Below are 27,788 nucleotides of genomic sequence, written 5' to 3' on the forward strand. Positions count from 1 at the left end.
CTCCTGGACTGCCATGGTGGGGGAAAAAAGGATAGAAATGGCATGGCATGATGCCACTGTTCAAACAAAGTAAAGATTGTGTGCTAATCAACTTCAATTCCTTTTTTCTTTAGCTTTCTCTTTGTTGGCAAGGAGTTAAGGAAATTTAGTGAAAACAAAGCCCTGTTTGAATAATTCATCTTCAAACTGTATTTGACACCTACCTGAAGTGCCCGTCCTTTTGTCTCTATGGGTAAGGTGATTGCAGATATGGCACATATGAAACATACTATGGCAAACAGACAGAGGGCACCCACCATTGATGTGCTCATCAGAACCTGGAGGTTGCAACAAAATGCAAAAGTATCGCACACATTAGGATGATTTGATTGCTGTAACATAATCTTAAGATGTTATAGGGCAAAGTTAAGCTTGCTACTATGAGTGATTTGGCTTAAGTGGCTCCTACACAGGACAGGTAGAAGCCTTTTGACCTAATATATTATCCCAAGAAAGGCAGCAGAGTCACTAGGATTATCTCAGATGGTTTTCATTCTATCAGCTACTGTTTAGAAAATGTGGTAAGGACCATTGAATGCTCCGAGCAGAAAATTAGATTGGTACTGATCTGCTTTTGGATTTCGGCAGCACTGAGGTTGGCCTAACCAATCCAATAATGCAGCTTTTCCAAATGTTCATCAAATTGGGTCACCAACCTCTTAAAGAAGTTCACATGCTCCTAGCCTTAACCACTAAAAAGCATTTCAATTGGACCTTCTTTCCAAAGTTCAGACTTGGCACTAACCACGCAGACTGCTATTATTAAATTGGATGTTTTTCTCATGTGTCACTCTACTGAAAGGGTTAAGGAAGCTTCTTACTTGTGCTATAAATGGTGCTGTCATAGCACCAACACGACACAAAGATCCACTGGCTCCCATTCCTACAGCTCGCATCACAGTAGGGTAAACCTATAGCAAGGGATAGAAAATAACATCAATGCACATTGTCAGGCCCATTGAACTGCTTTTATGGTGTCACTTTGTCCTTATCCCATAGGACACTGGTTCTCAACCTTTTTTCTGTCAGGACACATGTGACAGATGATGCTCACATGCATGATACACTGAACACATGACCATCACTGAGCTAAATGTAAACATATAAAGGTGATTTTTCAAAAGCTGTGCATGTCCTGTATGTTTGTCTTATTAGATTGTAAGTGCTATTGAGCAGGGACTGCCTTTTTATGTTTGTACAGCAACTCAAATGTTGTGTAGCACTATAGAAATGTTAAGTAGTAGTTGTAGTAATAGTAGTAGTAGTAGTGGTAGTAGTACTAGTAGTTTAGAACCCTCAAGAAACCCGTGTAAATTTAGGTGCAAGAGTACATTTTCACATGTAAAAATGGGCAGCCAGGGGCATTCCAGGGAGGGGGCCAAAATTTAAAGCGGGGCACACCTTGAACCTCATTTTCATCAACTCTTGCATCCACACACCATCTCCCGCCTCCTGCACCCCTGACCCTTGGTCTGACCACTCACTTATTTAGACTCACCTTACCATAAGCGCCACCACCACTTGTAATCCTCCCCAAAGCATCTCCTTCTCCTTCCGTAAACCCTGTTCGTCCGAAGAAATTATCACCGCACTCTCCGAATCCCTAGGCAAACTAGACTGCTCCTCACCCGAAGCTGCACTCACCTCCTGGGATAACCTCACCCTCGACATAGCCAACAACTTATGCCCTCTCATTACCCACAAGCAACACATTACACCCCCACACAACAAACCATGGTACACCACAGAACTGCACCAAATGAAAAACAACCTTAGACTTAAAGAGAAAGCCTGGCGTAAAGACCCAACCTAACAACACTCCACCGCCTATAAATCATTCTTACACACATATCGCCTTGCCATTCAAAAAACCAAACTTGACTACTATGCTGCCAAAATACATCAATATATTTATAACCCCAAAGCCCTCTTCTCATATGTCACTGCCCTCACCAAAGCCCCCACCCCTCTCATCGCCAACGAAGAAGCCAGCACAAAATGTGAAGAACTCGCTCAATTCTTCCATAACAAAATAACAAACATACTCCTCAGGTTCTCTCCCTCTCCCACAACCACTCCCATGCCCAGCAACCACCACACCTCCCCCAACAACTCACTCAACACCATCGACCTCACCTCCTCCAAGGAAATTGAGTCCATTCTCAAAAAAATCAAGCCCGCATCCCATCCATCCGATACCATCCCCACCAAAACCCTCCTATCCATCCCCAACATCATTGCCAAACCCCTAGCAGACATCATTAACAGCTCCCTATCAGCTGGCTCAGTTCCCAATTCCCTAAAATACGCAGTCGTCAAACCCCTGATCAAAAAAACATCTCTTGACCCTAAAGACCCGGCCAACTACCGTCCCATCTCAAATCTCACCCTCATTGCCAAAATCATGGAAAAGGTGGTGAACACCCAGCTTATGGACTATCTTGAAGACAACAACATTCTTCACCCCTCACAATTTGGCTTCCGTAAGAACCTGAGCACAGAAACCCTTCTACTATCCCTCACCGATGGCCTCCTCACTGGCCTTGACCACGGTCATAGCTTTCTCATTGCCTTCCTTGACACCTCTGCAGCCTTTGATACGATTAGCCACAACCTCCTCATTTCCCGCTTGGCTGACATCGGTATCTCTGGCATAGCCCTACTCTGGTTCAAATTCTACCTGGCTAACAGACATTTCTCTGTTAAACTTGGCAACTCAGAATCCACACACTTCGCCCTCACCCAAGGAGTGCCCCAAGGTTCCTCCCTATCTTCCACCCTTTTCAACATCTACCTCCTGCCCCTTTGCCATCATCTATCTGACCTTGGCCTCAATTTCTACATCTATGCAGATAATGTACAAATCATCATCCCTATCCGCGAATCATTATCTACAACACTAATTTTCTGGGAGAAATGCCTTGTATCCATAAACTCACTACTCACCTCCCTACAACTTGCCCTCAATTCCTCAAAAACTGAGCTTCTCCTCATCCACAACCACCAAACCCTTAAGCTCTCTCCTCCCAACGATCCTACAGCCACCTCCATCACTTCCCATCCTCCTGTACGAAACCTTGGCGTTCTAATTGATCCACATCTAAACCTAAAAAAACACATTAACTCCATCCTAAAAGAAGGCTTTTACAAGCTTAATGTTATAAAAAAGCTCAAGCCATTCCTCCACACACATGATCTCAAAACCGTCATCCAATCCACCCTTTCATCCAAGCTGGATTACTGCAATTCCTTGTACCTTGGCCTTCCCTACTCCAACATCAAACCCCTCCAAATACTACAGAATGCCACTGCAAGGATAATCATGAACGCACGCAAATCAGACCACATAACCCCCATCCTCAAAGACCTCCACTGGCTCCCCATCCCATCACGCATCCTATTCAAAACTCTCACTATCATACACAAATCCATCCACATAAATAATTCCTCTTGGCTCAGTGAACCACTCCGATCCACACAATCCACCCGCCCCACTAGAGCAAATCTCAAAGGCACCCTACAAGTCCCACCCCTCAAGAAGGCCCGACTCACAGCAACAAGGGACCGTGCTCTCTCAATTGCTGGCCCAACTCACTGGAATGCCCTACCCACAAACCTCTGCCTGGAGCCTTGCCATACTAAATTCAGGAAAATGCTAAAGACTTGGCTCTTCCACCAGGCATTTCCAGACTAACTCCACGTACCTCTCTCACCCTCTTCTCCTGCTTCTCTGTTATCTTTGACTTGCTCCAAGTAATTTGCATCATGTAAATATGTTACCTCTCGAGTTATTGTTACTTCTCTAGTTCAATTTTCAGGCTCCCCATAGAGCCTCCTGCCCTCGAGTTTCTACTGTTGTCCCTCTCCCACCCCTGTTCATTGTATTTTCCACCTACTGTTGAGATGTAAACCGATATGATGTGCATTCTAATGTCGGTATAGAAAAGCTGTTAAATAAATAAATTTATGTGAGTACGTTGCTATTTTGTAAGCAATTTATGCATGTAAATGTGGCATCTTTCTTGCATATATTTTACTCCTGCTCAATATCTGGATTAAATGATCGTAAATATCTTAAAAGGGAAAAAATGACTGGGTGAAATAGGGGGACCTCAGGTTTAAAAGCCAGGAGGATCTTTACAAGCTGCAGATAGACTGGGCAAACTGGTAATTAGTAAAATTGGTGTTTTTTTGACCACACGCATGCTAGAAAATCCCACAACCCACACATGTAAAAGCAAATTTACGGTGGGTAAATGCATCTAAATTACACATGGAAAATCTACTCTCATATCCCTTTAAAACTGGAAGTAAAAATACGCACATATATCATTTGCACACCCTTGTGCAGCTAAATTTGACTCACCTAGCTAAGTAGCACCTTTGCCACTACTTAGACAGACAAGTTTGGACTTATCTGGCAAGGAAGCAGCAAAGTGCTACTCAGCCAGATAAGTCTGAAAAGTGCTACTTGTCCTTCTAAGTAGTGCTTTTCAGACTTACTCGACTATGTAAGATAGCCAGGTAAGTCTGGAAAAAACTGCTACTTAGCCAGATAAGTCTTAAAATGCTACATATTTTACTAAGTCAGATAGCCAGATAAGTCTACAAGTGCTACATAGCCAGCTATCTGATTTAGCCGGATAAGTAGCACTTTTCAGACTTATCTGGATAAGTGCTGCCACTTAGGTGAATAAATCCAAATTTGTACTGCATTTTTTTTTTTTACATACACAGACATGTTTGTGTAATATTTATTTATTTGTATTGTATTTATTTACACGATTATATTCTGCCGCTTCCAAGAATATTGTTCAATGCAGATAACAATGCAGTACATTCATAAAACAAGATAACATTAAAAATGACAGCATACATAATACAGTTTAAAATCATATTATGAATAGCAATAAAAAACAGTCATTAGCCTATACAATAAAGCGCCTTAAACTTGCACACTAATCTAACAATAATATCAAACATGGGCCTGTGCAAAATAAAACACCATAACAAACTTTGTCCTCAAAACCATTTTCTGAAACCTTCCTTCCCCAATCTATCTTCAATGGCCCCTCGAACCACCCCATAGTCTTATGCTGACTGGGTCCAGTGCCCTGTATGCAGCCTGTGCTTCCCCGGTCAAGAATAGGCCAGCCAACAGCCTGGGCCCTCATTTCAGATGTTTCCAAGAAGGCCTCAGGATAGTCTCCTGAATGTGTATGAACTCTAAAGGTAGATTTTCAAAGTTGCGCGTGGCTGTCCATTAGGGATGTGAATCGTTTTCCATATCGTCTTAACGATAGAAATCGTGTGGAAGGGCAAGAAAATCGTCTTAGGCACGATTTTTTAGTTAAAAAATCGTTAAAAATCGTTTTTTCCGATTAGTGCGCACTAACGGGAGTTAGTGCGCACTAACTGGGAGTTAGTGCGCACTAACTGAAAATGATACAATTTGACACTTTTCAGGTCAGTTAAGGTCAGTTTAGGAATGAATATGTATTCCTATTGGCTGCCCTCTTATTTATTCATGTTACCAAGTTTCCTACTGACAGTATATGGGGGATGGGAAATGGAAACAGTTGGTAGCTTGACAAAACAAGTAATGTGATCAGTCAATGTGACTAGAACTTGTGCCCTAACCCTGATACCAGGGGTATTGTGATCTTCCTGCACACAGTGCCCTATCCCTATTAATACCAGGAGTGTTGTGATCTTCCTGCACACAGTGCCCTATCCCTAATACCAGGGGTGTTGTGATCTTCCTGCACACAGTGCCCTATTCCTGATACTGGGGGTGTTGTGATCTTCCTGCACACAGTGCCCTATTCCTGATACCGGGGGTGTTGTGATCTTCTTGCACACATCCCGGTATCAGGGATAGGGCACTGCATGCAGGAAGATCACAACACTCCTGGTATTAATAGGGATAGGGCACTGCATGCAGGAAGATCACAACACTCCTGGTATTAATAGGGATAGGGCACTGCATGCAGGAAGATCACAACACCCCTGGTATCAGGGATAGGGCACTGTGTGCAGGAAGATCACAATACCCCGGAGGAGTGAGGGTCAGGCAGCTCCCCCCTGTCTGTGAAGCCAGCCTCTCACTAGTAATGCAGGGAGGGAGCTGTCTCAGACTTCACCATCCTCCCCCCCCCCCCCCTCACCCACACACCATTCACTAGCTGGGACATGGGGGACGTCAGGAGTGAGGGTCAGGCAGCTCCCCCCTGTCTGTGAAGCCAGCCTCTCACTAGTAATGCAGGGAGGGAGCTGTCTCAGACTTCACCATCCTCCCCCCCCCCTCACCCACACACCATTCACTAGCTGGGACATGGGGGAAGTCAGGAGTGAGGGTCAGGCAGCTCCCCCCTGTCTGTGAAGCCAGCCTCTCACTAGTAATGCAGGGAGGGAGCTGTCTCAGACTTCACCATCCTCCCCCCCCCCCCTCACCCACACACCATTCACTAGCTGGGACATGGGGGAAGTCAGGAGTGAGGGTCAGGCAGCTCCCCCCTGTCTGTGAAGCCAGCCTCTCACTAGTAATGCAGGGAGGGAGCTGTCTCAGACTTCACCATCCTCCCCCCCCCCCCCTCACCCACACACCATTCACTAGCTGGGACATGAGGGAAGTCAGGAGTGAGGGTCAGGCAGCTCCCCCCTGTCTGTGAAGCCAGCCTCTCACTAGTAATGCAGGGAGGGAGCTGTCTCAGACTTCACCATCCTCCCCCCCCCCCCTCACCCACACACCATTCACTAGCTGGGACATGGGGGAAGTCAGGAGTGAGGGTCAGGCAGCTCCCCCCTGTCTGTGAAGCCAGCCTCTCACTAGTAATGCAGGGAGGGAGCTGTCTCAGACTTCACCATCCTCCCCCCCCCCCTCACCCACACACCATTCACTAGCTGGGACATGGGGGAAGTCAGGAGTGAGGGTCAGGCAGCTCCCCCCTGTCTGTGAAGCCAGCCTCTCACTAGTAATGCAGGGAGGGAGCTGTCTCAGACTTCACCATCCTCCCCCCCCCCCCCCTCACCCACACACCATTCACTAGCTGGGACATGGGGGAAGTCAGGAGTGAGGGTCAGGCAGCTCCCCCCTGTCTGTGAAGCCAGCCTCTCACTAGTAATGCAGGGAGGGAGCTGTCTCAGACTTCACCATCCTCCCCCCCCCCCCCTCACCCACACACCATTCACTAGCTGGGACATGGGGGAAGTCAGGAGTGAGGGTCAGGCAGCTCCCCCCTGTCTGTGAAGCCAGCCTCTCACTAGTAATGCAGGGAGGGAGCTGTCTCAGACTTCACCATCCTCCCCCCCCCCCCTCACCCACACACCATTCACTAGCTGGGACATGGGGGAAGTCAGGAGTGAGGGTCAGGCAGCTCCCCCCTGTCTGTGAAGCCAGCCTCTCACTAGTAATGCAGGGAGGGAGCTGTCTCAGACTGGTATCAGGGTTAGGGCACTGTGTGCAGGAAGATCACAACACTCCTGGTATTAATAGGGATAGGGCACTGTAAGAGATGACTGTAGTAGATTGAATAAAGATCTGATGTTTCTGCTCTCCTCACACCAAACAAAAACAACACACAAGCAGAGAAGCCCTTCTTACAAAGCTGAGCTAGTGAGTTAAGTAGGAGGAAAAGTAAACATACTGGTGCCAGTGTGGCTACTTAAAAAATACACTTACCAACAATCAATTACATATATTTGAACTGTGTACAGTTCCAGCCAGGACCACCTTTCTAAAATGCACAGTGATTGGCAAATTCAACATGCACTAGCATTTCAGGTGCCTGCTAACAAAAATAATAAACAAACAAGTTCTAGTCACGTGAGTGCTGATCATTACATTACTTTTTTTGTCAAGCTTCCAACTGTTTCCATTTCACATCCCCCCAACCATATTGGTAACATCAATAGATAAGAGCACAGCCAGCCAATAGGAATACATACATACATATTCATTCCTAAGTGACCTTTACTGACCTGGGAAGTGTGAACACTTTGTTTCATTTTCTGTTGGTGTTCGTTAGTTTCCAGTTCCATTTCCCATCCCCCCAACCATCACCTCAGTGGTAACCTTGGTAATATCAATAGATAAGAGGGCAGCCAGCCAATAGGAACTCATATTCATTCCTAACTGACCTTCAGTGACCTGGAAAGTGTTTATTTGTATCATTTTCAGTTAGTGCGCACTAAATCGAGTTAGTGCGCACTAACGGGGAGTTAGTGCGCACTAACACGATTTAACGATTTTTAACGATAAATCGTTAGAATTTCTATTGTATCGTGTTCTATAACGATTTAAGACGATATAAACATTATCGGACGATAATTTTAATCGTTGAAAAACGATTCACATCCCTACTGTCCATGTCCATTTTAAAATCTGCGTGCTCAGGGGGCAGAGCAGAAGAAAGTTATGCATGTTGGCTGGCTGCTGGTGCACGCTTCCCTGGAACAGCGGTTAAGGGCTGCTATCTCGGCCAGCCACCAGCCCTCTCCTCCCCACCCAGCCCACGCCCCCCCCCGGCCTGCCCCTTTTTCAGGCCCGGCACTTGTGCACGTATCAGGACTTACGCGCGTAGTTGGGCCCTTTTGAAAATTCGCGCAGCGCGCACAGGGCACATCCACACACGTAAGTCCTGATTTTTACGCGCACAGTCCTTTGAAAATTTGCCTGATATTTTATAGCCTGCACATATCGTATGCATGCAGGTTATAAAATACTGTAGCAACTTTGTATGCACTATATACACACGTATATGGGCACGTTCACTTAGCTTTGAAAGTTATCATCACTGTCTGTATCCATAGGAACCCACCACCTCCCAAAAGAGCAGAACAGAACAAGGACAATTCCTAGAATAACTCACTATACAAAAAAAGATATTCTGATTCTGGTATCATCTCAGTAACAGCAACAAACTCCCTCTACTGCCAGGTGCCATTTATTTATTTATAAAATATGTAGACCACAGTATCGCCACTGCTAGGTGGTTTTACAAATAATTCATAAAATATTCAAAACAACATAAAAACATTACATAAAAAATAAATCATAAAATCAAATCAAGACAATAGCCAATGTTCATTTTGCAACCACAACTAAGATTTCAATCAGAACAGCCTTCATAGGCCAAAATAAATAAATTAGCTTCCAAAATCTCACCAAGGACAATTCTGTCTAAAGCTTGGAATGAAGTGCGTTCCACCATCTAGGACTCACCACATAAAAGAGACAACACCTCAACTTGTCTAACATATATTGTTTAAAAGTAGGAGCATTCAGCAATAGACGTGTGGTAGATCTCAGCAACCGCCCTGCACGATAGTATGTCAACATTAAAGAAAATTGTTTGGGCACCATACCATGTAAAGTCTTAAAAGCCAATAAAAGCACCTTAAACATGATCCTATATCTAATTGGTAACCAGTGAATATCCCGCAGCACTGGTGTCATATGTATCCTTAAGGTAACATCAGTAACAACCTATACAGCAGAATGTTTCCCCATCTGCAAGGCTTGTAAAGCAAATTGAAGGAACCCCATATATAATATATTGCAATAATCTGCCGCTGAAATCACTAATTTATGTATTACTGTACTTAGAACTGTAACAGATTAAAAAAAGGCTTTAATTGGCACAACATTCTTAGCCTGAAACACTGGTAAACAGTTTTTGGTGTTTCAAATAGATTTTTTGATGCTGATCACAGATATTACTTCGAAATTTGTACATCACGTAAGGTTTTTGAAAAACGGCCAATTTTGTGTTACAATAATTGTGAAATTTTAAAACAATCTCGTGTACATATATTTTCTTGCTGGATAGTAGTTTTAATGATTTTTAAAATTCATGTCGTATTTTTGACGGCCATAAGCAACGTAACATATAACAGAGACTTTTTTAAAATACACCAAGAAACTCTGCCTGATCATGCCAGAACTTGCTCGGGCAAGTCCTAGCTCGGCTACAAGATTCCAACTTGTTTCCATGACGATGCAGCCTTATATAAGCAGCAGCAATGAGTAATCTCCTATGCAACGTCTGTGTGAATGAGCAAATCATATTGCTAAGAACATAGTAAGAACATGCTATACTGGGTCAGACCAAGGGTCCATCAAGCCCAGCATCCTGTCTCCAACAGTGGCCAATCCAGGCTATAAGAACCTGGGAAGTACCCAAAAACTAAGTCTCTTCCATGTTTCTGTTGCTAGTAATAGCAGTGACTATTTTCTAAGTCAACTTAATTAATAGCAGGTAATGGACTTCTCCTCCAAGAACTTATCCAATCCTTTTTTAAACCCAGCTACACAAACTGCACTAACCACATCCCCTGGCAAATTCCAGAGTTTAATTGTGCATTAAGGGAAAAAACTCTCTTGATTAGTTTTAAATGTGCCACATGCTAACTTCATGGAGTGCCCCCTAGTCCTATTATCCGAAAGAGTAAATAACTGATTCACATCTACTCTCATGATTTTAAACACCTCTATCATATGCCCCCTCAGCCGTCTCTTCTCCAAGTTGAACAGCCCTAACCTCTTTAGTCTTTCCTCATAGAGGAGCTGTTCCATCCCCTTTATCAATGTTGCTCGCCTTTCTCTGTACCTTCTCCATCGCAACTATATCTTTTTTGAGATGGAGCGACCAGAATTGTACACAGTATTCAAGATATGGTCTCACCATGGAGCGATACAGAGGCATTATGACATTTTCTGTTTTATTCACCATTACCTTTCTAATAATTCCCAACATTCTGTTTGCTTTTTTGAGTGCCGCAGCACATTGAACCGACGATTTCAATGTGTTATCCACTATGACACCTAGATCTCTTTCTTGGGTGGTAGCTCCTAATATGGAACCTAACATTGTGTAATTATAGCATGGGTTTTTTTCCCTATATGCATCACCTTGCACTTATCCATATTAAATTTCATCCGCCATTTGGATGCCCAATTTTCCAGTCTCACAAGGTCTTCCTGCAATTTATCACAATCTGCTTGTGACTTACTACTCTGAATAATTTTGTATCATCTGCAAATTTGATTACCTCACGCATCGTATTCCTTTTCAGATCATTTATAAATATATTGAAAAAGTATGGGTCCCAATACAGATACCAGAGACACTCCACTGCCCACTCCCTTCCACTGAGAAAATTACTAGCAAATAAACTCCATGTCAGCATCTCGACAATTTTCTCTATGTAGTTCAGTTAATCACGGTAATGACAATCCTGGTCTGTAAGTTTTTTTGTGATTAAGATATTCCAGCCAGAGGATCAGCTCTATAGTCCAGATTTCATAAGCAGCTTCATGCTGAGGATTCAGACTGAATATTAACACTTCAGTTCTATAGCTTGACATACAGAGCGGAAATCAAACTTTTCAATTTCAACCCTGCTGACATATATAGCCTCTGAGGCAGCTCTAAAATTGTTGAGTTTAAAACTTGTGGGGTAGATTTTAAAAGGGTTACGTGCATAAGTTATGCGCATAACCTTTTAAAACCCCCCCTGCGCGCGCCGAGCCTATTTTGCATAGGCTTGGCAGCACGCGCAAGCCCCAGGATGCGCGTAAGTCCCGAGGCTTTCCGGTGGGCGTGTCGGGGGGCGTATCAGGGCCGACGCAACATTCGGGGCATGCCGGGGGCGTGCCGCTAGCCCGGGGGCGTGCCCGAGGCCTCCGAAACAGGTCCCGGGCTGGGGAATCGCGCGCCAGCAGCCCGCTGGCACAGGTGTAACTTTTAAAACACAGGTAGGGGGGGTTTAGATAGGGCCGGGGGGTGGGTTAGGTAGGGGACGTGAGGGGAAGGTGCAGGGGGTTTGGAAGGAAAGTTCTCTCCGAGGCCGCTCTGATTTTGGAGTGGCATCGGAGGGAATGGGCAGCGCGCGCAGGGATCTGCGCGCGCAAGTTGCACAAATGTGCACCCCCTTGCGCACGCCGACCCCGGATTTTATAAGATACGTGCGACTATGCGCGTATCTTATAAAATCCGGCGTACTTTTGTTTGCACCTGGTGCGAGAACAAAAGTACGAGCGGGCGCACTTTTAGAAAATCTACCCCTGTGGATTTAATTTCATATACTTTATGAAATGTTGTCCAATGTCGTACTAGCTGTGACACATTTTGTTACATCTGTGGTGAGTTTACTCTGAAAGCACAGAAAAGGAGTATGACTTCACTCGTTAAGAAGGCATACAAGTTTTACTTTGGGTGCAAAATTGGTAACCAGGTCAGAGCATGGGCTCCTCATATATGTTGCACATCTTGCACCAGTAGTCTGCAAGCTTGACTGAAAGGTGTGCGACCATCTATGCCGTTTGCCATCCCAATGATATGGAGGGAACGGAAAGATCATATAACTGACTGTTACTTCTGCATGACAAATGTGTCAGGATACTCATCAAAGAACAGGAAGTTTATTGAGTACCCTAACCTTGCATCAGCAATGAGACCAGTGCCGCATGACGACAGTCTTCCTGTTCCAAAACCATCAGAGGTGTGGACACTTGATGATGAAGATGAGGAGTCGTCACAGATGGAAACTGTGGCTGATCCTGATTTTGTGCCATCAACATCCAGCGATCCTCATTTAATATGTCAGTCAGAGTTGAATGATCTGGTCAGAGATTTGGCTTTATCGAAAAGTCAAGCAGAGCTGCTTGGATCAAGGCTGCAAGGATGGAATCTTTTGTCATCTGATATGAAAATTTAAGTATTTTGCAGCCATCATGAAGATTTGATAAAATATTTCAACCAAGTAGACAGTCTGACTTTTTGCTGTAACATCAATGGATTGTTTTGTGCTCTTGGATGTGACCACGACCCAACAGAATGGCGACTGTTTATTGATTCATCAATCTTAAGTTTGAAGGCTGTTTTTCTGCACAACGGCAATATCAATACCTGTCGGACATGCCGTTCATATGAAAGAAACGTATGGGAACATGCAGCTACTGCTGAACCACATTGAGTACTCGAGGTACAACTGGAATTTGTGTGGTGATCTCAAGGTAGTTGCAATTCTACTGGGTCTGCAGCTTGGTTACACCAAGTATTGATGCTTCCTTTGTGAGTGGGACAGTTGAGCAAGAGATTCGCATTACGTCAGAAAGGTCTGACCTCTCCGCAAGAAGTTGGTTCCAGGGCAGAAAAATGTTGCGCATGACCCATTGGTGGATCCAAGTAAGATATTTCTTCCACCTTTGCACATCAAACTTGGGCTGATGAAAAACTTTGTTAAGGCAATGAACAAGCAAAGTAAAGCCTTTGATTATTAGCGGCAAATGTTTCCACGCATAAGTGACGCCAAGATAAAAGAAGGTATTTTCATTGGCCCACAAATCTGAGTTGTGATGAAGGACAGTCATTTTGATGGTCTTCTGCAAGGTACAGAACGTGTTGCGTGGACAGCCTTCAAGAATGTCATTTGTAATTTTCTAGGCAACTATAAGGCAGCAGACTATGTCGAACAGGTTGAAAATCTGCTTCAGGCATACAAATTGCTGAAGTACAACATGTCATTGAAGATACATTTTCTTCATTCCCACTTGGACTTCTGCCCAGACAAGCTTGGCGCTGTGAGTGATGAACATGGTGAAAGGTTTCATCAAGACATTGTCAAAATGGAGAAACGGTATCAAGACAAGTGGAACCCCTCCATGCTGGGAGACTATTGTTGGACTCTCATCTGCGAAGCATCAGACAGTGATTACAAATGAAAATCTGCGGCAAAACATTTTTAGTTTTGTTTTTTGGTGCCAACATTGCCATTATAGCTTATGCTGCTACAGACATGTAACAATGCTTAATGTATATCGCACTTTTCTGGCAAATGGTACGTGATACATACATAATAAATGCATATTTGTGTTCAGCTTGTTAAAATCTTCTTGTTTCACCAAAGGTTGTGGAGGAAACAAAATGTTCCCAGAAATTTGTTTACCAGTGAAATAGGATATCTTCATCACATTCCTAACCTGAGGTAAATAAGACATAGAAGAGTATAATAGTCTTGGAGTACTATGTGCTTGGCTCGCAATTTGAATCTACTCCCCCTCAAACGGCAATATGTCTGCCCTTGGAAGAAGGATCCAACAGAAGAAAATAGGATAAAGCATAAACATTGGCAAGTTAAATGTAAGACATTGATAAGACAGGCTAAGAGAGAATTTGAAAAGAAGTTGGCTGTAGAGGCAAAAACTCACAGTAAAAACTTTTTTAAATATATCCGAAGCAGAAAGCATGTGAGGGAGTCAGTTGGACCGTTAGATGATCGAGGGGTTAAAGGGGCACTTAGAGAAGATAAGGCCATCGCGGAAAGATTAAATGATTTCTTTGCTTCGGTGTTTACTGAAGAGGATGTTGGGGAGGTACCCGTAATGGAGAAGGTTTTCATGGGTAATGATTCAGATGGACTGAATCAAATCACGGTGAACCTAGAAGATGTGGTAGGCCTGATTGACAAACTGAAGAGTAGTAAATCACCTGGACCGGATGGTATACACCCCAGAGTTCTGAAGGAACTAAAAAATGAAATTTCAGACCTATTAGTAAAAATTTGTAACTTATCATTAAAATCATCCATTGTACCTGAAGACTGGAGGATAGCAAATGTAACCCCAATATTTAAAAAGGGCTCCAGGGGCGATCCGGGAAACTACAGACCAGTTAGCCTGACTTCAGTGCCAGGAAAAATAGTGGAAAGTGTTCTAAACATCAAAATCACAGAACATATAGAAAGACATGGTTTAATGTAACAAAGTCAGCATGGCTTTACCCAGGGCAAGTCTTGCCTCACAAATCTGCTTCACTTTTTTGAAGGAGTTAATAAACATGTGGATAAAGGTGAACCGGTAGATATAGTATACTTGGATTTTCAGAAGGCGTTTGACAAAGTTCCTCATGAGAGGCTTCTAGGAAAAGTAAAAAGTCATGGGATAGGTGGCGATGTCCTTTCGTGGATTGCAAACTGGCTAAAAGACAGGAAACAGAGAGTAGGATTAAATGGGCAATTTTCTCAGTGGAAGGGAGTGGACAGTGGAGTGCCTCAGGGATCTGTATTGGGACCCTTACTGTTCAATATATTTATAAATGATCTGGAAAGAAATACGACGAGTGAGATAATCAAATTTGCAGATGACACAAAATTATGCAGAGTAGTTAAATCACAAGCAGATTGTGATAAATTGCAGGAAGACCTTGTGAGACTGGAAAATTGGGCATCCAAATGGCAGATGAAATTTAATGTGGATAAGTGCAAGGTGATGCATATAGGGAAAAATAACCCATGCTATAATTACACGATGTTGGGTTCCATATTAGGTGCTACAACCCAAGAAAGAGATCTAGGTGTCATAGTGGATAACACATTGAAATCGTCGGTTCAGTGTGCTGCGGCAGTCAAAAAAGCAAACAGAATGTTGGGAATTATTAGAAAAGGAATGATGAATAAAACGGAAAATGTCATAATGCCTCTGTATCGCTCCATGGTGAGACCGCACCTTGAATACTGTGTACAATTCTGGTTGCCGCATCTCAAAAAAGATATAATTGCGATGGAGAAGGTACAGAGAAGGGCTACCAAAATGATAAGGGGAATGGAACAACTCCCCTATGAGGAAAGACTAAAGAGGTTAGGACTTTTCAGCTTGGAGAAGAGACGACTGAGGGGGGATATGATAGAGGTGTTTAAAATCATGAGAGGTCTAGAACGGGTAGATGTGAATCGGTTATTTACTCTTTCGGATAGTAGAAGGACTAGGGGACACTCCATGAAGTTAGCATGGGGCACATTTAAAACTAATCGGAGAAAGTTCTTTTTTACTCAACGCACAATTAAACTCTGGAATTTGTTGCCAGAGAATGTGGTTCGTGCAGTTAGTATAGCTGTGTTTAAAAAAGGATTGGATAAGTTCTTGGAGGAGAAGTCCATTACCTGCTATTAAGTTCACTTAGAGAATAGCCACTGCCATTAGCAATGGTTACATGGAATAGACTTAGTTTTTGGGTACTTGCCAGGTTCTTATGGCCTGGATTGGCCACTGTTGGAAACAGGATGCTGGGCTTGATGGACCCTTGGTCTGACCCAGTATGGCATTTTCTTATGTTCTTATTCTTGACAAATAAAGAATTCAAGACTTAGCTATATTTAGTATTAATCAGTTTTCTTTCAGCCAATCTTTGATTGCATGTTATCAGCAGGTCAACTTCTCTAATGCATCAGCAACTGAAGAAATCACAAAAACTGGAAATCATCTGCATCTGCCCAATAATGAACCCTTAACCTTGCCAGTAAATTATACAGGAGTAATACAAATATATTAAAAAGGGCCATTGATAAGGCTGATCCCTATGGTACTCCTAGTGGGACAGGAAACATCTTTGAAGATTGAGTGTGCATCACTGAGAATGAGGAGAGAGAAATGACTCAAACCACTTCAGCACAATTGCTGACAAAGCAAGCTGTTTCAAATACATAATCAATATTCCATGGTTCGCCAAATCAAATGCTGATGTCATTGTAAAATAATACAAAACCTGAAAAAAAAAATTCAGCACATGTGTAGCAAACCGTCCATAACATAGCAGCACTAAGTCAAAGGCCTAAATAGCCCTACCTATGAAAAAACAGCAGTGCACCACCAATGCATGTCTTGTTGAGAAAACAACAAATAACCTAGTAACATAGTAATTTTTGGCAGAAAAGGACCAAGTCCATCCAGTCTGCCCAGCAAGCTTCTTATGGTAGTATCTGCTGTGCCATGCAGGTTACCCCCCCCCCCCCCCCCCCCGTGTCTCCCTTAAGAGTAGCAACTGCCACTCCGTGCAGTTATCCCCAAGCCTTATGATAACCCATACAGATTTACTGCCAGCAACATTTTTACTAAGTGATGAGCCTTCATGAAAATTCCAGCAGTGTTGCTTGTTTTGCTTTGCTTATGGATTTGGCCGTAGAAGCAGTCCTGTGCTTTTTCTCCAATGTCTGCGTATCAGTGCCCCCAGATCGTAAAAGTCAGGGCCTGTGTTGGTTGTCGTCCTCTTCCTCCATCCCGCCCCCTGCCTCAAAGTGGAGAGCGATGTTGCAGTTGCATCGAAAGCATCAAAGCTTATTAGTTAAGGGTTAGTAATCCCACGCCTTCTGTTAAGGGTAGTAACTGCTGCTCCATGCAGGTTACCCCCAGTTCCCCAGACTGTAAAAGTCAGGGCCCTCGGTTGTTGTCTGAATCCAGCTCTCCTTTTCCCCCTGCTGTTGAAGAAGAGAGAAATGTTGCAGTTGCATCAAAAGCATCAAGGCTTATTGGTTGCTGGTAGTAACCACTGCACCAGCAAGTTACCCCCTATGCACCCTTTTCTTCATTTCCATCCTCTCTTTAGGGATCCAAAAATAAAACTGATACAAATCCCTACATGCTAGTAAAATACCTCACCTTGGTCATACACACAGAACAGAGACAGACCAACCTTCACGAAATAGAGAATAAAAGACCAAAAATTACAAATATGCAGACAAAACCTGGAATGGAAACCCCCAAGAAGCTACTCTGCCTGCAGTGCAAAACTGGAGCGCTAAAAACAGAAATACATTTCCTCCTGCCCTAAGCATGTTCCCAAAACTGATATTTTTTTGGTTCTTGCACCTCATCATTCCTCCTCTGTATCCCCATAATCCTGCATTCCTCCCAACTACTCCCTTTCGGTCATCCCCTAATGCTCTCACATCCCTGCACCCCCCCCCCCCCCCCAAATTCTCTTCCTGGTGTTCCCTCTCTCCCGCTGGCTTGCCCTCCCCCCCTTCTACCCCTCTTCCATCATTGCCCAGCATATTCCTGACCCCTCTTTTCCACCCCTTCCTACTCATCATCTCCCTGATGTCTTTCTCCCCCAGAAGCTCCTGTGCCCTCATCTCCCACCCCTTTCCATCTAGCAGCACCCACATCCTCAGCTCTCCCCCTGCCCATATATTCTCACCCCATCTTCTCCTTCTCTCCCTGCCCAGAAGCCGAAACCCCCCTATTTCCTCACATCTCCTGCCCAGCAGACTCCTGAACCCCTATCTCCCCAGACCTCCTTGCCAAGTTGCACCCACATCGCCTCTTCCTTGCCTAACAGCATCCACCCCTTTCTTCCTGCACCACCCAGGAAACTCCTGATCCCCTTTGTCCTCCAAGTCCCTGTCTAGTAGCACCTACTCCCCTTCTTGTTTCTATGCTTCCCTGCCTCGCAGCACCTACATTGCCCCTCTTCCTAGCTCCCAGCCAGCAGAAAATCCTCTAGTCCAGTCCAGAATCTCCCTCCCTCTTTATAGGCAGTGAATAAGGGCAAGAAGCATCAAGGAGAGGAGTCATCGGCAGTGGGTCTATGCATGTAGAGCATGCATCTCTTTCCCTTGTGCTCTTGCTGTCTCTGTCACATCTGGGCCCTTTAGGATGAAGAGAACATCAGCAGCACCACTTCTGGGTTCAGTGGAGGGAAGATAAATTTGGTGTTCCACCAGGCCCAGAAGAGCATGCATTGGCCATGTCTTGCTCTGATCTGAGTGAAATAGAAAGGAACAACCCCCCTGGGCCAGGAAAAGGAGAGGAGAAAGAAGCGAGAGCAGCATCTTCTCAGGCTTGATAAAGGAAATGTACAATGTACAAGCCTTCCCATAACTACTCACTTCAGCTTTGGTTCTTATCCGCATCATGAGTACACTATCCAACTTGAGGCCTTCATAGTCCTCCCCTATTTAATTTCCTTGCTATTCGCCCAAGTTATACAGACCCAATTCTCTATACTCGCTTCACTCATTTTATGTTTATCCAGGTTACTTCTACCCTGTTCATTGTTTTAATCCAGGTTACTTCTACCCTGTTCATTGTAAAACAAGACTTTGTCTCTGTTATTTTTTGCTGGTTGTAATGTAAACCGAAGTGATAATTAATCTTGTTAATTGAACCTCGGTATATAAAAAAAGTTATAAATAAATAAATCATTGTCACAAAGTCCTGGGCATGCTGCCACCAATGTATCACCATTTTCTGTGGTGTTTGGTCGACAACTACGGTTACCGCTGCCAGTATCCCTCGCTGTTCCATCACTAGCCGCTCAGTTCACGGCTCACACCATTTGTCAGGCGTGGAATCAGGTCAAAGAATGCCTCAATCAGGCTGCTGAACGTTCCAAGTGTACATCTGATGCTCACAGACGTCCTGCTCCACTCTTCCATCCTAGCCAGAAGATGTGGCTGAGCACCCGACACATAAGGCTGCGACTCCCCTCACATCGTCTGGCACCTAAGTTCATCGGTCTGTTTCCAGTACTCCAGAGAATGGGAGTAGTGTCCTACCAATTACAACTACCACGTGCCATGGGGATTCATAACACATTTCACGTGTCCCTGTTGAAACCGCTAGTCCTATCCTGGCCCTCTCGCAAGGAACCCTCACCACCTCAGATCTCCACAGAACCAGATTCCCCTCTTTAGGTAAGAGAAGTTCTCCACGTCCGTTGGTGTCGAGGCAGATGGGAATACCTCTTATCCTGGGAGGGTTACGGTGCCGAGGAGAACTCATGGGAACCTTCCTACAATATCCTAGACAAAGAACTCCTCAGAACATTCCACAGGGCTCATTCTGAAAAACCTCGCCCGCACAGATGGAGGCCTGGTGGGGGGGGGGGGGGGGGGTCTGCTTTTGTGCGCCCCGTCCGTACATGGGCCTGCTCACCTCTCCAATTCCTCTGCAGGTCCCAGGTCGGCCTCTCCAGCAGCAGCTGCAAGCTCCTCCAGGCCTCGGCGTCCCACGGCGGCGGTTGCCGGGCCTTCCTCTGCATGCCAGGCCTCACGGCGGGGTTCGGCATTCTCCATGGCATTGGCTCCGCCCCTAGACGTGCGCGGACCGCCTGGTCCCTTATAGGGCCAGGGGTGGGTCCAAGCTCCACAGCGCACCCTGATTGAACGCAGTACAAGAGGAAGTGCCTGCCTGCACTTCCTTGCCATGGCAATCGGGTCGACACCGTGTGTATAGTAGTTTGCTTCCATGTCTCATCCCCCTGTTCCAGTCTTGTTCCAGTCCTGTTCCAGCGTCTGTCTGTTCCTGCGTTTCCCCAGGTAGTACCTCTTGGTCTGTCTCTCTGGTACTGACCTCTGCCTGCTCTTGACCACACTGATCGCTACCTGGATACTGACCTCTGCCTGCTCTTGACCACGCTGATCGCTACCTGGATACTGACCTCTGTCTGCCTCCTTGACCACGTCTGATCTCAACCTGACCCCTGCTTTGACTGACTACTCTCGGACTGATCTTTGGAACTTGATCTCTGCGACTATTGACCACACCTCCTGGATTCTGGCCCTGCTCCTAGCCTTGTCATCGCAGACACTGTACTGGCCTTCCTTGATTCCTCAGGCCTCCAGTCCAGACATCGACTGCACACCCTTGATCCTGGTGGGCACACCTTTGAACTTCCTTTCTGGGAGACCCTGCGAGGCCCACCTAAGTCCAAGCGGCCCAGGTCCCCAAGGGCTCCACCCGGGGGGACCACGGGCTTCCAGTGGTGAAGCCCCAGCTAGCCTCTGTCTCTTCCTGTGCTCCGCTTCCTGGTGGCAGGTGCTTCCTGGGTCCGACCAGGGAGCAGCCCTACACTGCTCCAGAACAAGGGTCCACCTCCAAGCGCAACACCTCAGTTTGGTCAGAAAAATTCATCCATCCCTTATAAACTTTATCCCTTTTCCAAACACTAACCTCTGCTGTGTAAATGTAGATGGTGTTGAAGTTTGCTGATACCAGAGCACGAAGGCAGAAGAGGATGCCAATAAGACCAGTTCTAGCAAGATGAAGAAAAAGTTTATTATTACTTTTTTTCTGACTTATTTAGGTAAAAAATATTAGTATGGACTTCTCAAGTCTTATTTGTAAAATCTATAAACCTAACCTGTTACCTTGTGGTGCAGATGTTGAGCAGCAGGAAGAAGACACCTGTGGTGGCCATAGTGAGGAACAGGCTTATTCGTCTTCCAACTGTATTGATGCCCAGAATATTTAGGGGACTTACTGGGAAAACATAAACACAAAGGATTAAGTTAACTACTTATATATTTGTTCACAAAGTAAAGCAGTAATCCTGCACTTAATAACCTTTAAGGATAGAAAAGATCCCTACTTATTGCCTTCAGTGGTTAATTCACATCATTCTGTTATTGTTCAGTATACTGATAAATGTAGGTTGATGAAAGGATAGAGGTGAAATGTGATGTAGAAGGGTAAGAAGGCTTACATGCGATTTCTCCTACTGTACTGATGATCATGGTCTGATAATCAGCAGGACTAAGCAAGTGGCATCGGCATGGGCTTCTGCTTTCCTCCGACTCATGGCTCCTGTCTACCTCCGTTACCTGTGACTTGTCAACACCGCAAACCATATCCCGCTCCAGTAACTCAGAGCTGGCCAAAATTACCCCATAGTAAGAAAAAGCTATTCCAAGCCTAAGAGAAATATAAATACAGAGGAGAGTATTAATGTTCTATCTATGAAACCGAAGAGGTGTTTGAAATTAGCTTATGCAAGCTTTTTCCAAATGAAGATGGCAAAGTGCTAAAAAGAGCTCTGGTGAACCAGTCAATAGAGCAGGTGGTAAACAGCGTTTCTTCTCACTCTTAGTTTCTTGTTGCTACTTGGAAACCCACTAGCCCAAAGGATCTCTCCTACTTCCAAGAAGCTACCACCTCTTAAATTTATATTTATCGAAAAGCACTGTACAATAATTATACACAAAGCCACATTTACAATAGAAGCAATGAAAGGACAAAAAAAAAAAAAGGAAGGTTAGAAAGATTAAACCAGAAGTGAAATAAAAAATAGTGTTAATTAGTTGTTTCTTGAAAAGTTGTTTACTAGAAGCAAGTTCAGCCAATTATTTTGTCTGAGACTATCTATGAATTTAATTAGAGAAGAGCTGAGGGATTCTGTACTCTGGATTCCTTTTGTATATACAGCAAAGTAATAAGAAGGAAGAAATAGTGGATTTCCCAAACATTAGTTACATTAAACAACACTATTGCTACCATACATTTTAGATAATTTCTCTATGGCCCTTAAATCACTCCTGCTAGGGTTAAACAAGGGAGTAAATTCCCATTAAGCCCAGTAGGATCCAAAAAGAGGAGAAATGGGTTCACAGCACAGTCAAACAGTTACATAGCTGAGTATATACCACTACCTAATAGTGCTAGAAATACAGGTGTATTAAACAGTTGCTTTACAAATCGTACATGTGCTACATTGGGAAAATTTACCATATTATCCATATCTGTAGAGATGTCCGTAAGTATTTGCGATCAATTAGGTCCAGAAACCTCCCTCTCGTATCCTGATAATAACGTAATCAATACATTAGTATGTTAGATGAATCATTTCATGTGTTTGCAGTCGCACAGGTAAACCAGTTTGTAGCAAGATTAGCAAATCATTTGCAGATAGAAAGGCATACTTATTTACTTAAAGGGGAGCTTTCAAATTGTGCACAGAAGAATAAAGTCTGTGGTTACTTTTCATTTTCGCCTGCAGACTTTACGTCAAGTTTCTAAGGGAAAGCTTCCCCTTTGACAGCTGGGTTGGAGAAAGTAGGTGCACAGACCCGCTCCTGCTATTTGTGCAGGTATTTTTTCTAGTGAAATTATATGCCTACACATTAGGCATGTAACTGTGCACATCCACGTGGAAGTGCTAGCCCCTCCCCAACTCCGCCCCCAGGAACACGTCCTCTCTCTGCACATGAAAGTATGCATGTACTGCCACTACAGGCATAATTTTAAATACAAACATACATGGTAACATAGTATAGTCAGCATAAAAAGACCAATCTTTCAATCTGTCCAACAAATTTCCCATGGCAGCAACTGCCATACCGTGCCAGTTACCCCCATGTGTCCACCAAGAGCAGTAAATGCTGCTATGTGTTCGTTACCTCCATGCCTTATGATAAGGATAGTAATACCTACAAGCAAAAACCAAGCATCTGTCAAACCCATAACAAAAATTACTGCAACATTTTTGCATGGTGAGCAGCCTTCCTTATAATTCAGACAATGCCGCTTGAACATTCTTTGCTTTTGGTCTTGGCCATAGAAGCTTTATCCTCAATGTTAGCGTATCAGTACCCCAGAATGTAAAAAGTTGGGGCCCAGCGCTGGCTGTCTTCAGAATCCAATACCTTTTGTTCCCTGCCCCGCTGTCAAAGCAGAGTGTGATTGTTGCAGTTGTGTCAAAATCATCGTCTCATTGGTTAAGAGTAGTAATCCCCCACGCCTTCATGTTAAGAGTACTAACTGCCACTCTTTACAGGTTACCCTCATGTTCCCTGTTCTTCATTATCATCCTCAAGCCTTTAGGGATCCACAGTGTTTATCTCATGCCCTTTTGAATTAGTTTTTGTCCTCGCCACCTCTTCTGGGAGGGCAATCCAGGCATCCACCACCCTCTCCATGAAAAAATATTTCCTTATGTTAGCTCTGAGTCATACCCCTGGATTTTCATTTTGTGTTTCCTAATTCTTCTGATTCCTTTCCAACAAAAAAGTTTCAAAGTTTGTACATCATTAAATCCTTTTAGGTATGTGAAGGTCTGATTCACATCACATCTGCACCTCCTCTCTTCCAAGGTGTACATATTCAGATCCTTCAGCCTATCCTCATAAGTCTTCCAATACAGATCCCGTACCATTTTGCTCACCCTTCTTTGGACCACCTCCATCCTTTCTCTATCCCTTTTGAGATATGGGTCCAGTACTGAATGCAGTACTCCAGGTAAGGCCTCACCAAGGACCTGTACAACAGCATCACTACCTCCTTTTTCTTACTGGTTATTCCTCTCTCTGTGCAGCCCAGCATTCTTCTGGTCACATTGCCTTGCATCCTTCAGATCAGCAGACACTATCACTCCAAGGTCCCTCTCCCAAGCTGTGCACATTAGTCTTACTTACACACACACACACACACACACACACACACACACACACACACACACACACAACCAGTCTTCATTTCTCTCTACTCCTTCAGGCATGTCCACTCTGTTGCAGATCTTAGTATCAACTGCAAATAGACAAACTTTATCCTCTACCTTTCTGCAATGTCGTTCACAAAGATATTGAACAGAACTGGTCCCAAAACCGATCCCTGTGGCACTCCACTTAACACCGTTCTTTCTTCAGAGTAGGTTCCATTTACCATTACATGCTGTCTCCCGTCAGTCAACCAGTTTGCAATCCATGCCACTACCTTAGCACTCATTCCCAAGCTTCTCATTTTGTTCACTAATCTCCTATGTGGGACCATATCAAACACTTTGCTGAAATCCAAGTAAATCACATCTAGTGCTCTTCCTCGATCCAATTCTTTAGTCACAGAATCAAAAAAATCAATCAGATTTGTCTGACAGGACCTTCCCCTGGTGAATCCATACTGTCTCAGGTCCAGAATTCTACCTTAATTGTAGATCCTTCACTATCCTTTCCTTCAGCAGAGATTCCATTAATTTTCCACCCAAGGTAAGGCTAACCAGTCTGTAGTTTCCAGCCTCCTCATTGCTCCCACTCTTGTGAAGCAGGGCAACCACCACTCTTCTCCAATCTTGTAGCACCAGGTCTTTCAGCTGAGCAGCCACCACACCTCTAAGCTCCCTAGGTATCCTGGAATGTACCTCATTTGGCCCCATGACCTTGTCCACTTTGTTTGCCTAGTTCTTCCCATACATTCCCTTCTGTAAACAGAGTTTCATCTCCTTCACCTCCATCTACATTCTTGTCAACCAGCAACGGTCCTTCTCCAGGGTCTTCTTTAGTGAACACTGAACTGAAGTGTTTGTTTAATATTTCCCCCATTTTTTTCATCTCTCTTCACACATTGCTCCTTGCTGCCTTTCAATTTCACTATAAAACTTCAGACCTTCCTTCTTTATCTGATATATCTGAAAAATGTTTTGCCACCTCACTTTACTTCTTTGGCAATCCTTCCTTCCGCTTGACCTTGTTATCCAATTATTCCTGGGTTTCTGAATCCTGGATGTCTGACGTCTCTATGGGAGTCATCCAGGATTCAGAAATTGGATAACATTCTACCAGGTAGACAATTTTAAAGGAATCTATTTCCACATGTACAACATTGTTGAAATGCCTTTGGAAATTGCCCTCTAAATAAACAGAAGGAATTTATTTTTAAAAGGTGTAGAAATAGGATAGGAGGAGGGCAGTGTAAGAAAAAATTATTTTCGCTATTTCAGCTAGCAGTTTACGCAAATTAAGTTGTTTCATCTTTCCTTTCTCATTTTATTTCATTCCTGGAGCGGGAAGACAATAAGTCTAATTAACTTTGATAGATATCCTGTAGGCAATTAAGATTGTGTAACTGGAGATATCCTTAGCTAGAACACTATAAACAAAAACAATGGGGCATAACTGGATGGGTCAATTGGTTCTTATCTACCATCACTTACTATGATCAGAGTCACCAGTTTCCTGTGGCAACTTTTTCAAGATTCTGCAGAATAGTCAGCAAATTTTGTGACAGAGCTTTCAAAATAATAGTGCAAATTTGCATAATTTTATATAAATATTCACATCTCTGACTATGCAAAAGTCAAAATTTTATTGAAAATCACTAACATTATTTTTAAACAATATTTAAACTATATGCAAATACATAATTTACCAAGTACAAAAAGCATCTATTTATCAAGTGAAGACAACTGTTGAAAGCTTTTAACTGCAAAATGACACTTGTTTTAAATTGAAATTCAGTGCAACTATCATGTTTGTATTTTCTTGAGAAAGTGCTTGTGTAAGAGTCTATGTATACTGAAAATGCCCTCATCATCAGTAGTTTGTCTTGCTGTTAATTACATGTAGTATGTGTGCATGTATTGAACACATGGTAACAAATACAAAAATGGGTTGAATTAGCACAAGTTTGATACTAGTCAGCAGTAGTGCCAATCATCAAAACTTCAATGAATTGAAATTAATGTCCTCTGTGCCAGATGTGGGACATTAGCAGTTGCAGTATTCCAAAAAATATACTCAAGTCTTTGTAGCTTGTTTATGGTTGACCACATATGCAGGTGCAAGAACCTTTGTATAAAGATTAATTTCTTCTAAAACAAGGATGGCTAACTCTGGTCCTTGAGAGCCACAAACAATGAATATGGATGAGATAGACTTGCATGCACTGACACCATTGTATCCAAATCTATCTCATGTGTATTCATTGTGGATATACTGAAAACCTTTTCAGCTTGGAGAAGAGACAGCTAAGGGGGGATATGATAGAGATGTTTAAAATCATGAGAGGTCTAGAAAGGGTAGATGTGAATTGGTTATTTACTCTTTCGGATAATAGAAAGACTAGGGAGCACTCCATGAAGTTAGCATGGGGCACATTTAAAACTAATCAGAGAAAGTTCTTTTTCACTCAACGCACAATTAAACTCTGGAATTTGTTGCCAGAGGATGTGGTTAATGCAGTTAGTATAGCTGTGTTTAAAAAAGGATTGGATAAGTTCTTGGAGGAGAAGTCCATTACCTGCTATTAAGTTCACTTAGGGGTAGATTTTCAAAAAACGCGAATAGGCGTACTTTTGCTGGCGCATCAGGCGCCAGCAAAAGTACGCTGGATTTTAGTAGATACGCGGGGAGCCGCGCGTATCCACTAAAATCCTGGATCGGCGCACGCAAGGCTATGAATTCTGTATAGCCGGCGCGCGCCGAGCCGCGCTGCCTACCCCCGTTCCCTCCAAGGCCGCTCTGAAATCGGAGCGGCCTTGGAGGGAATCCTCTAACGCCCTCCCCTCATCTTCCCCTCCCTTCCTCTATCTAACCCACCCGCCCGGCCCTGTCTACACCCCCCCCTTACCTTTCTCCGGGGATTTACGCCTCCCAGAGGGAGAAGTAAATCCCCGCGCGCCAGCGGGCCTCTTGCGCGCCGGGCCGCGACCTGGGGGCGGGTACGGAGGGTGCGGCCACGCCCCCGGAGCGCCCCGGGCCGTAGCCACGCCCCCGTGCCCGCCCCCAAAACGCTGCCGACACGCCCCCGAAACGCCGCGACGACCGGGCCCGCCCCCGACACGCCCCCCTCGGAGAACCCCGGACTTACGCGAGTCCCGGGGCTCTGCGCGCGCCGGTAGGCCTATGTAAAATAGGCTCACCGGCACGCAGGGCCCTGCTCGCCTAAATCCGCCCGGTTTTGGGCGGATTTAGGCGAGCAGGACTCTGAAAATCCGCCCCTATGAGAATAGCCACTGCCATTAGCAATAGTAACATGGAATAGACTTAATTTTGGGGTACTTGCCAGGTTCTTATGGCCTGGATTGGCCTCTGTTGGAAACAGGATGCTGGGCTTGATGGACTCTTGGTCTGACCCAGTATGGCATGTTCTTATGTTCTTATGTTCTTATCCTCTGGCTTTCTTCAAAAGATTAAATTATACCTAAAGTATACCTAAAGTATACCTATACCTAAAGTACCCGCTCCCTGCCATTCCGCATCTCCAATCTATCTCAACCTTAGTACCCCCCTACAATCTCCTCCACCCTGATGCCCTCTGTCCGCAACCCTGGTACAAATCCCTGTCTCTGGAGTACAATATTTGTATTATATTTATTATAACATAATATATTCTATTATATTTATTTTATATTAACTGTTACTCTTGGTTGCTTCTCTAGGCCACCATTTGTTTGAAAAAATCTCATTCTATGTTTCTGTAACTC

At 44.2% G+C, this 27,788-nt stretch overlaps 1 protein-coding gene across 1 annotated transcript in view; it reads right to left on the reverse strand.

The window, feature by feature from the left end:
• SVOPL (SVOP like) overlaps positions 1-27,788 on the reverse strand; it is a 123,807-nt gene that overhangs the window by 8,450 nt on the left and 87,569 nt on the right. Inside the window, exons 10-15 of the mRNA XM_029599766.1 lie at positions 22,322-22,395; positions 21,303-21,511; positions 20,968-21,079; positions 20,771-20,852; positions 861-950; positions 204-317 (exon numbers count right to left, since the gene is read on the reverse strand). Of these exons, the coding sequence (XP_029455626.1) occupies positions 204-317; positions 861-950; positions 20,771-20,852; positions 20,968-21,079; positions 21,303-21,511; positions 22,322-22,395 (681 nt within the window). The remainder of the gene's footprint in view (positions 1-203; positions 318-860; positions 951-20,770; positions 20,853-20,967; positions 21,080-21,302; positions 21,512-22,321; positions 22,396-27,788) is intronic.

The sequence above is a fragment of the Rhinatrema bivittatum genome, chromosome 4 (genome assembly GCF_901001135.1).
Source record: "Rhinatrema bivittatum chromosome 4, aRhiBiv1.1, whole genome shotgun sequence".
Classification (NCBI taxonomy): domain Eukaryota; kingdom Metazoa; phylum Chordata; class Amphibia; order Gymnophiona; family Rhinatrematidae; genus Rhinatrema; species Rhinatrema bivittatum.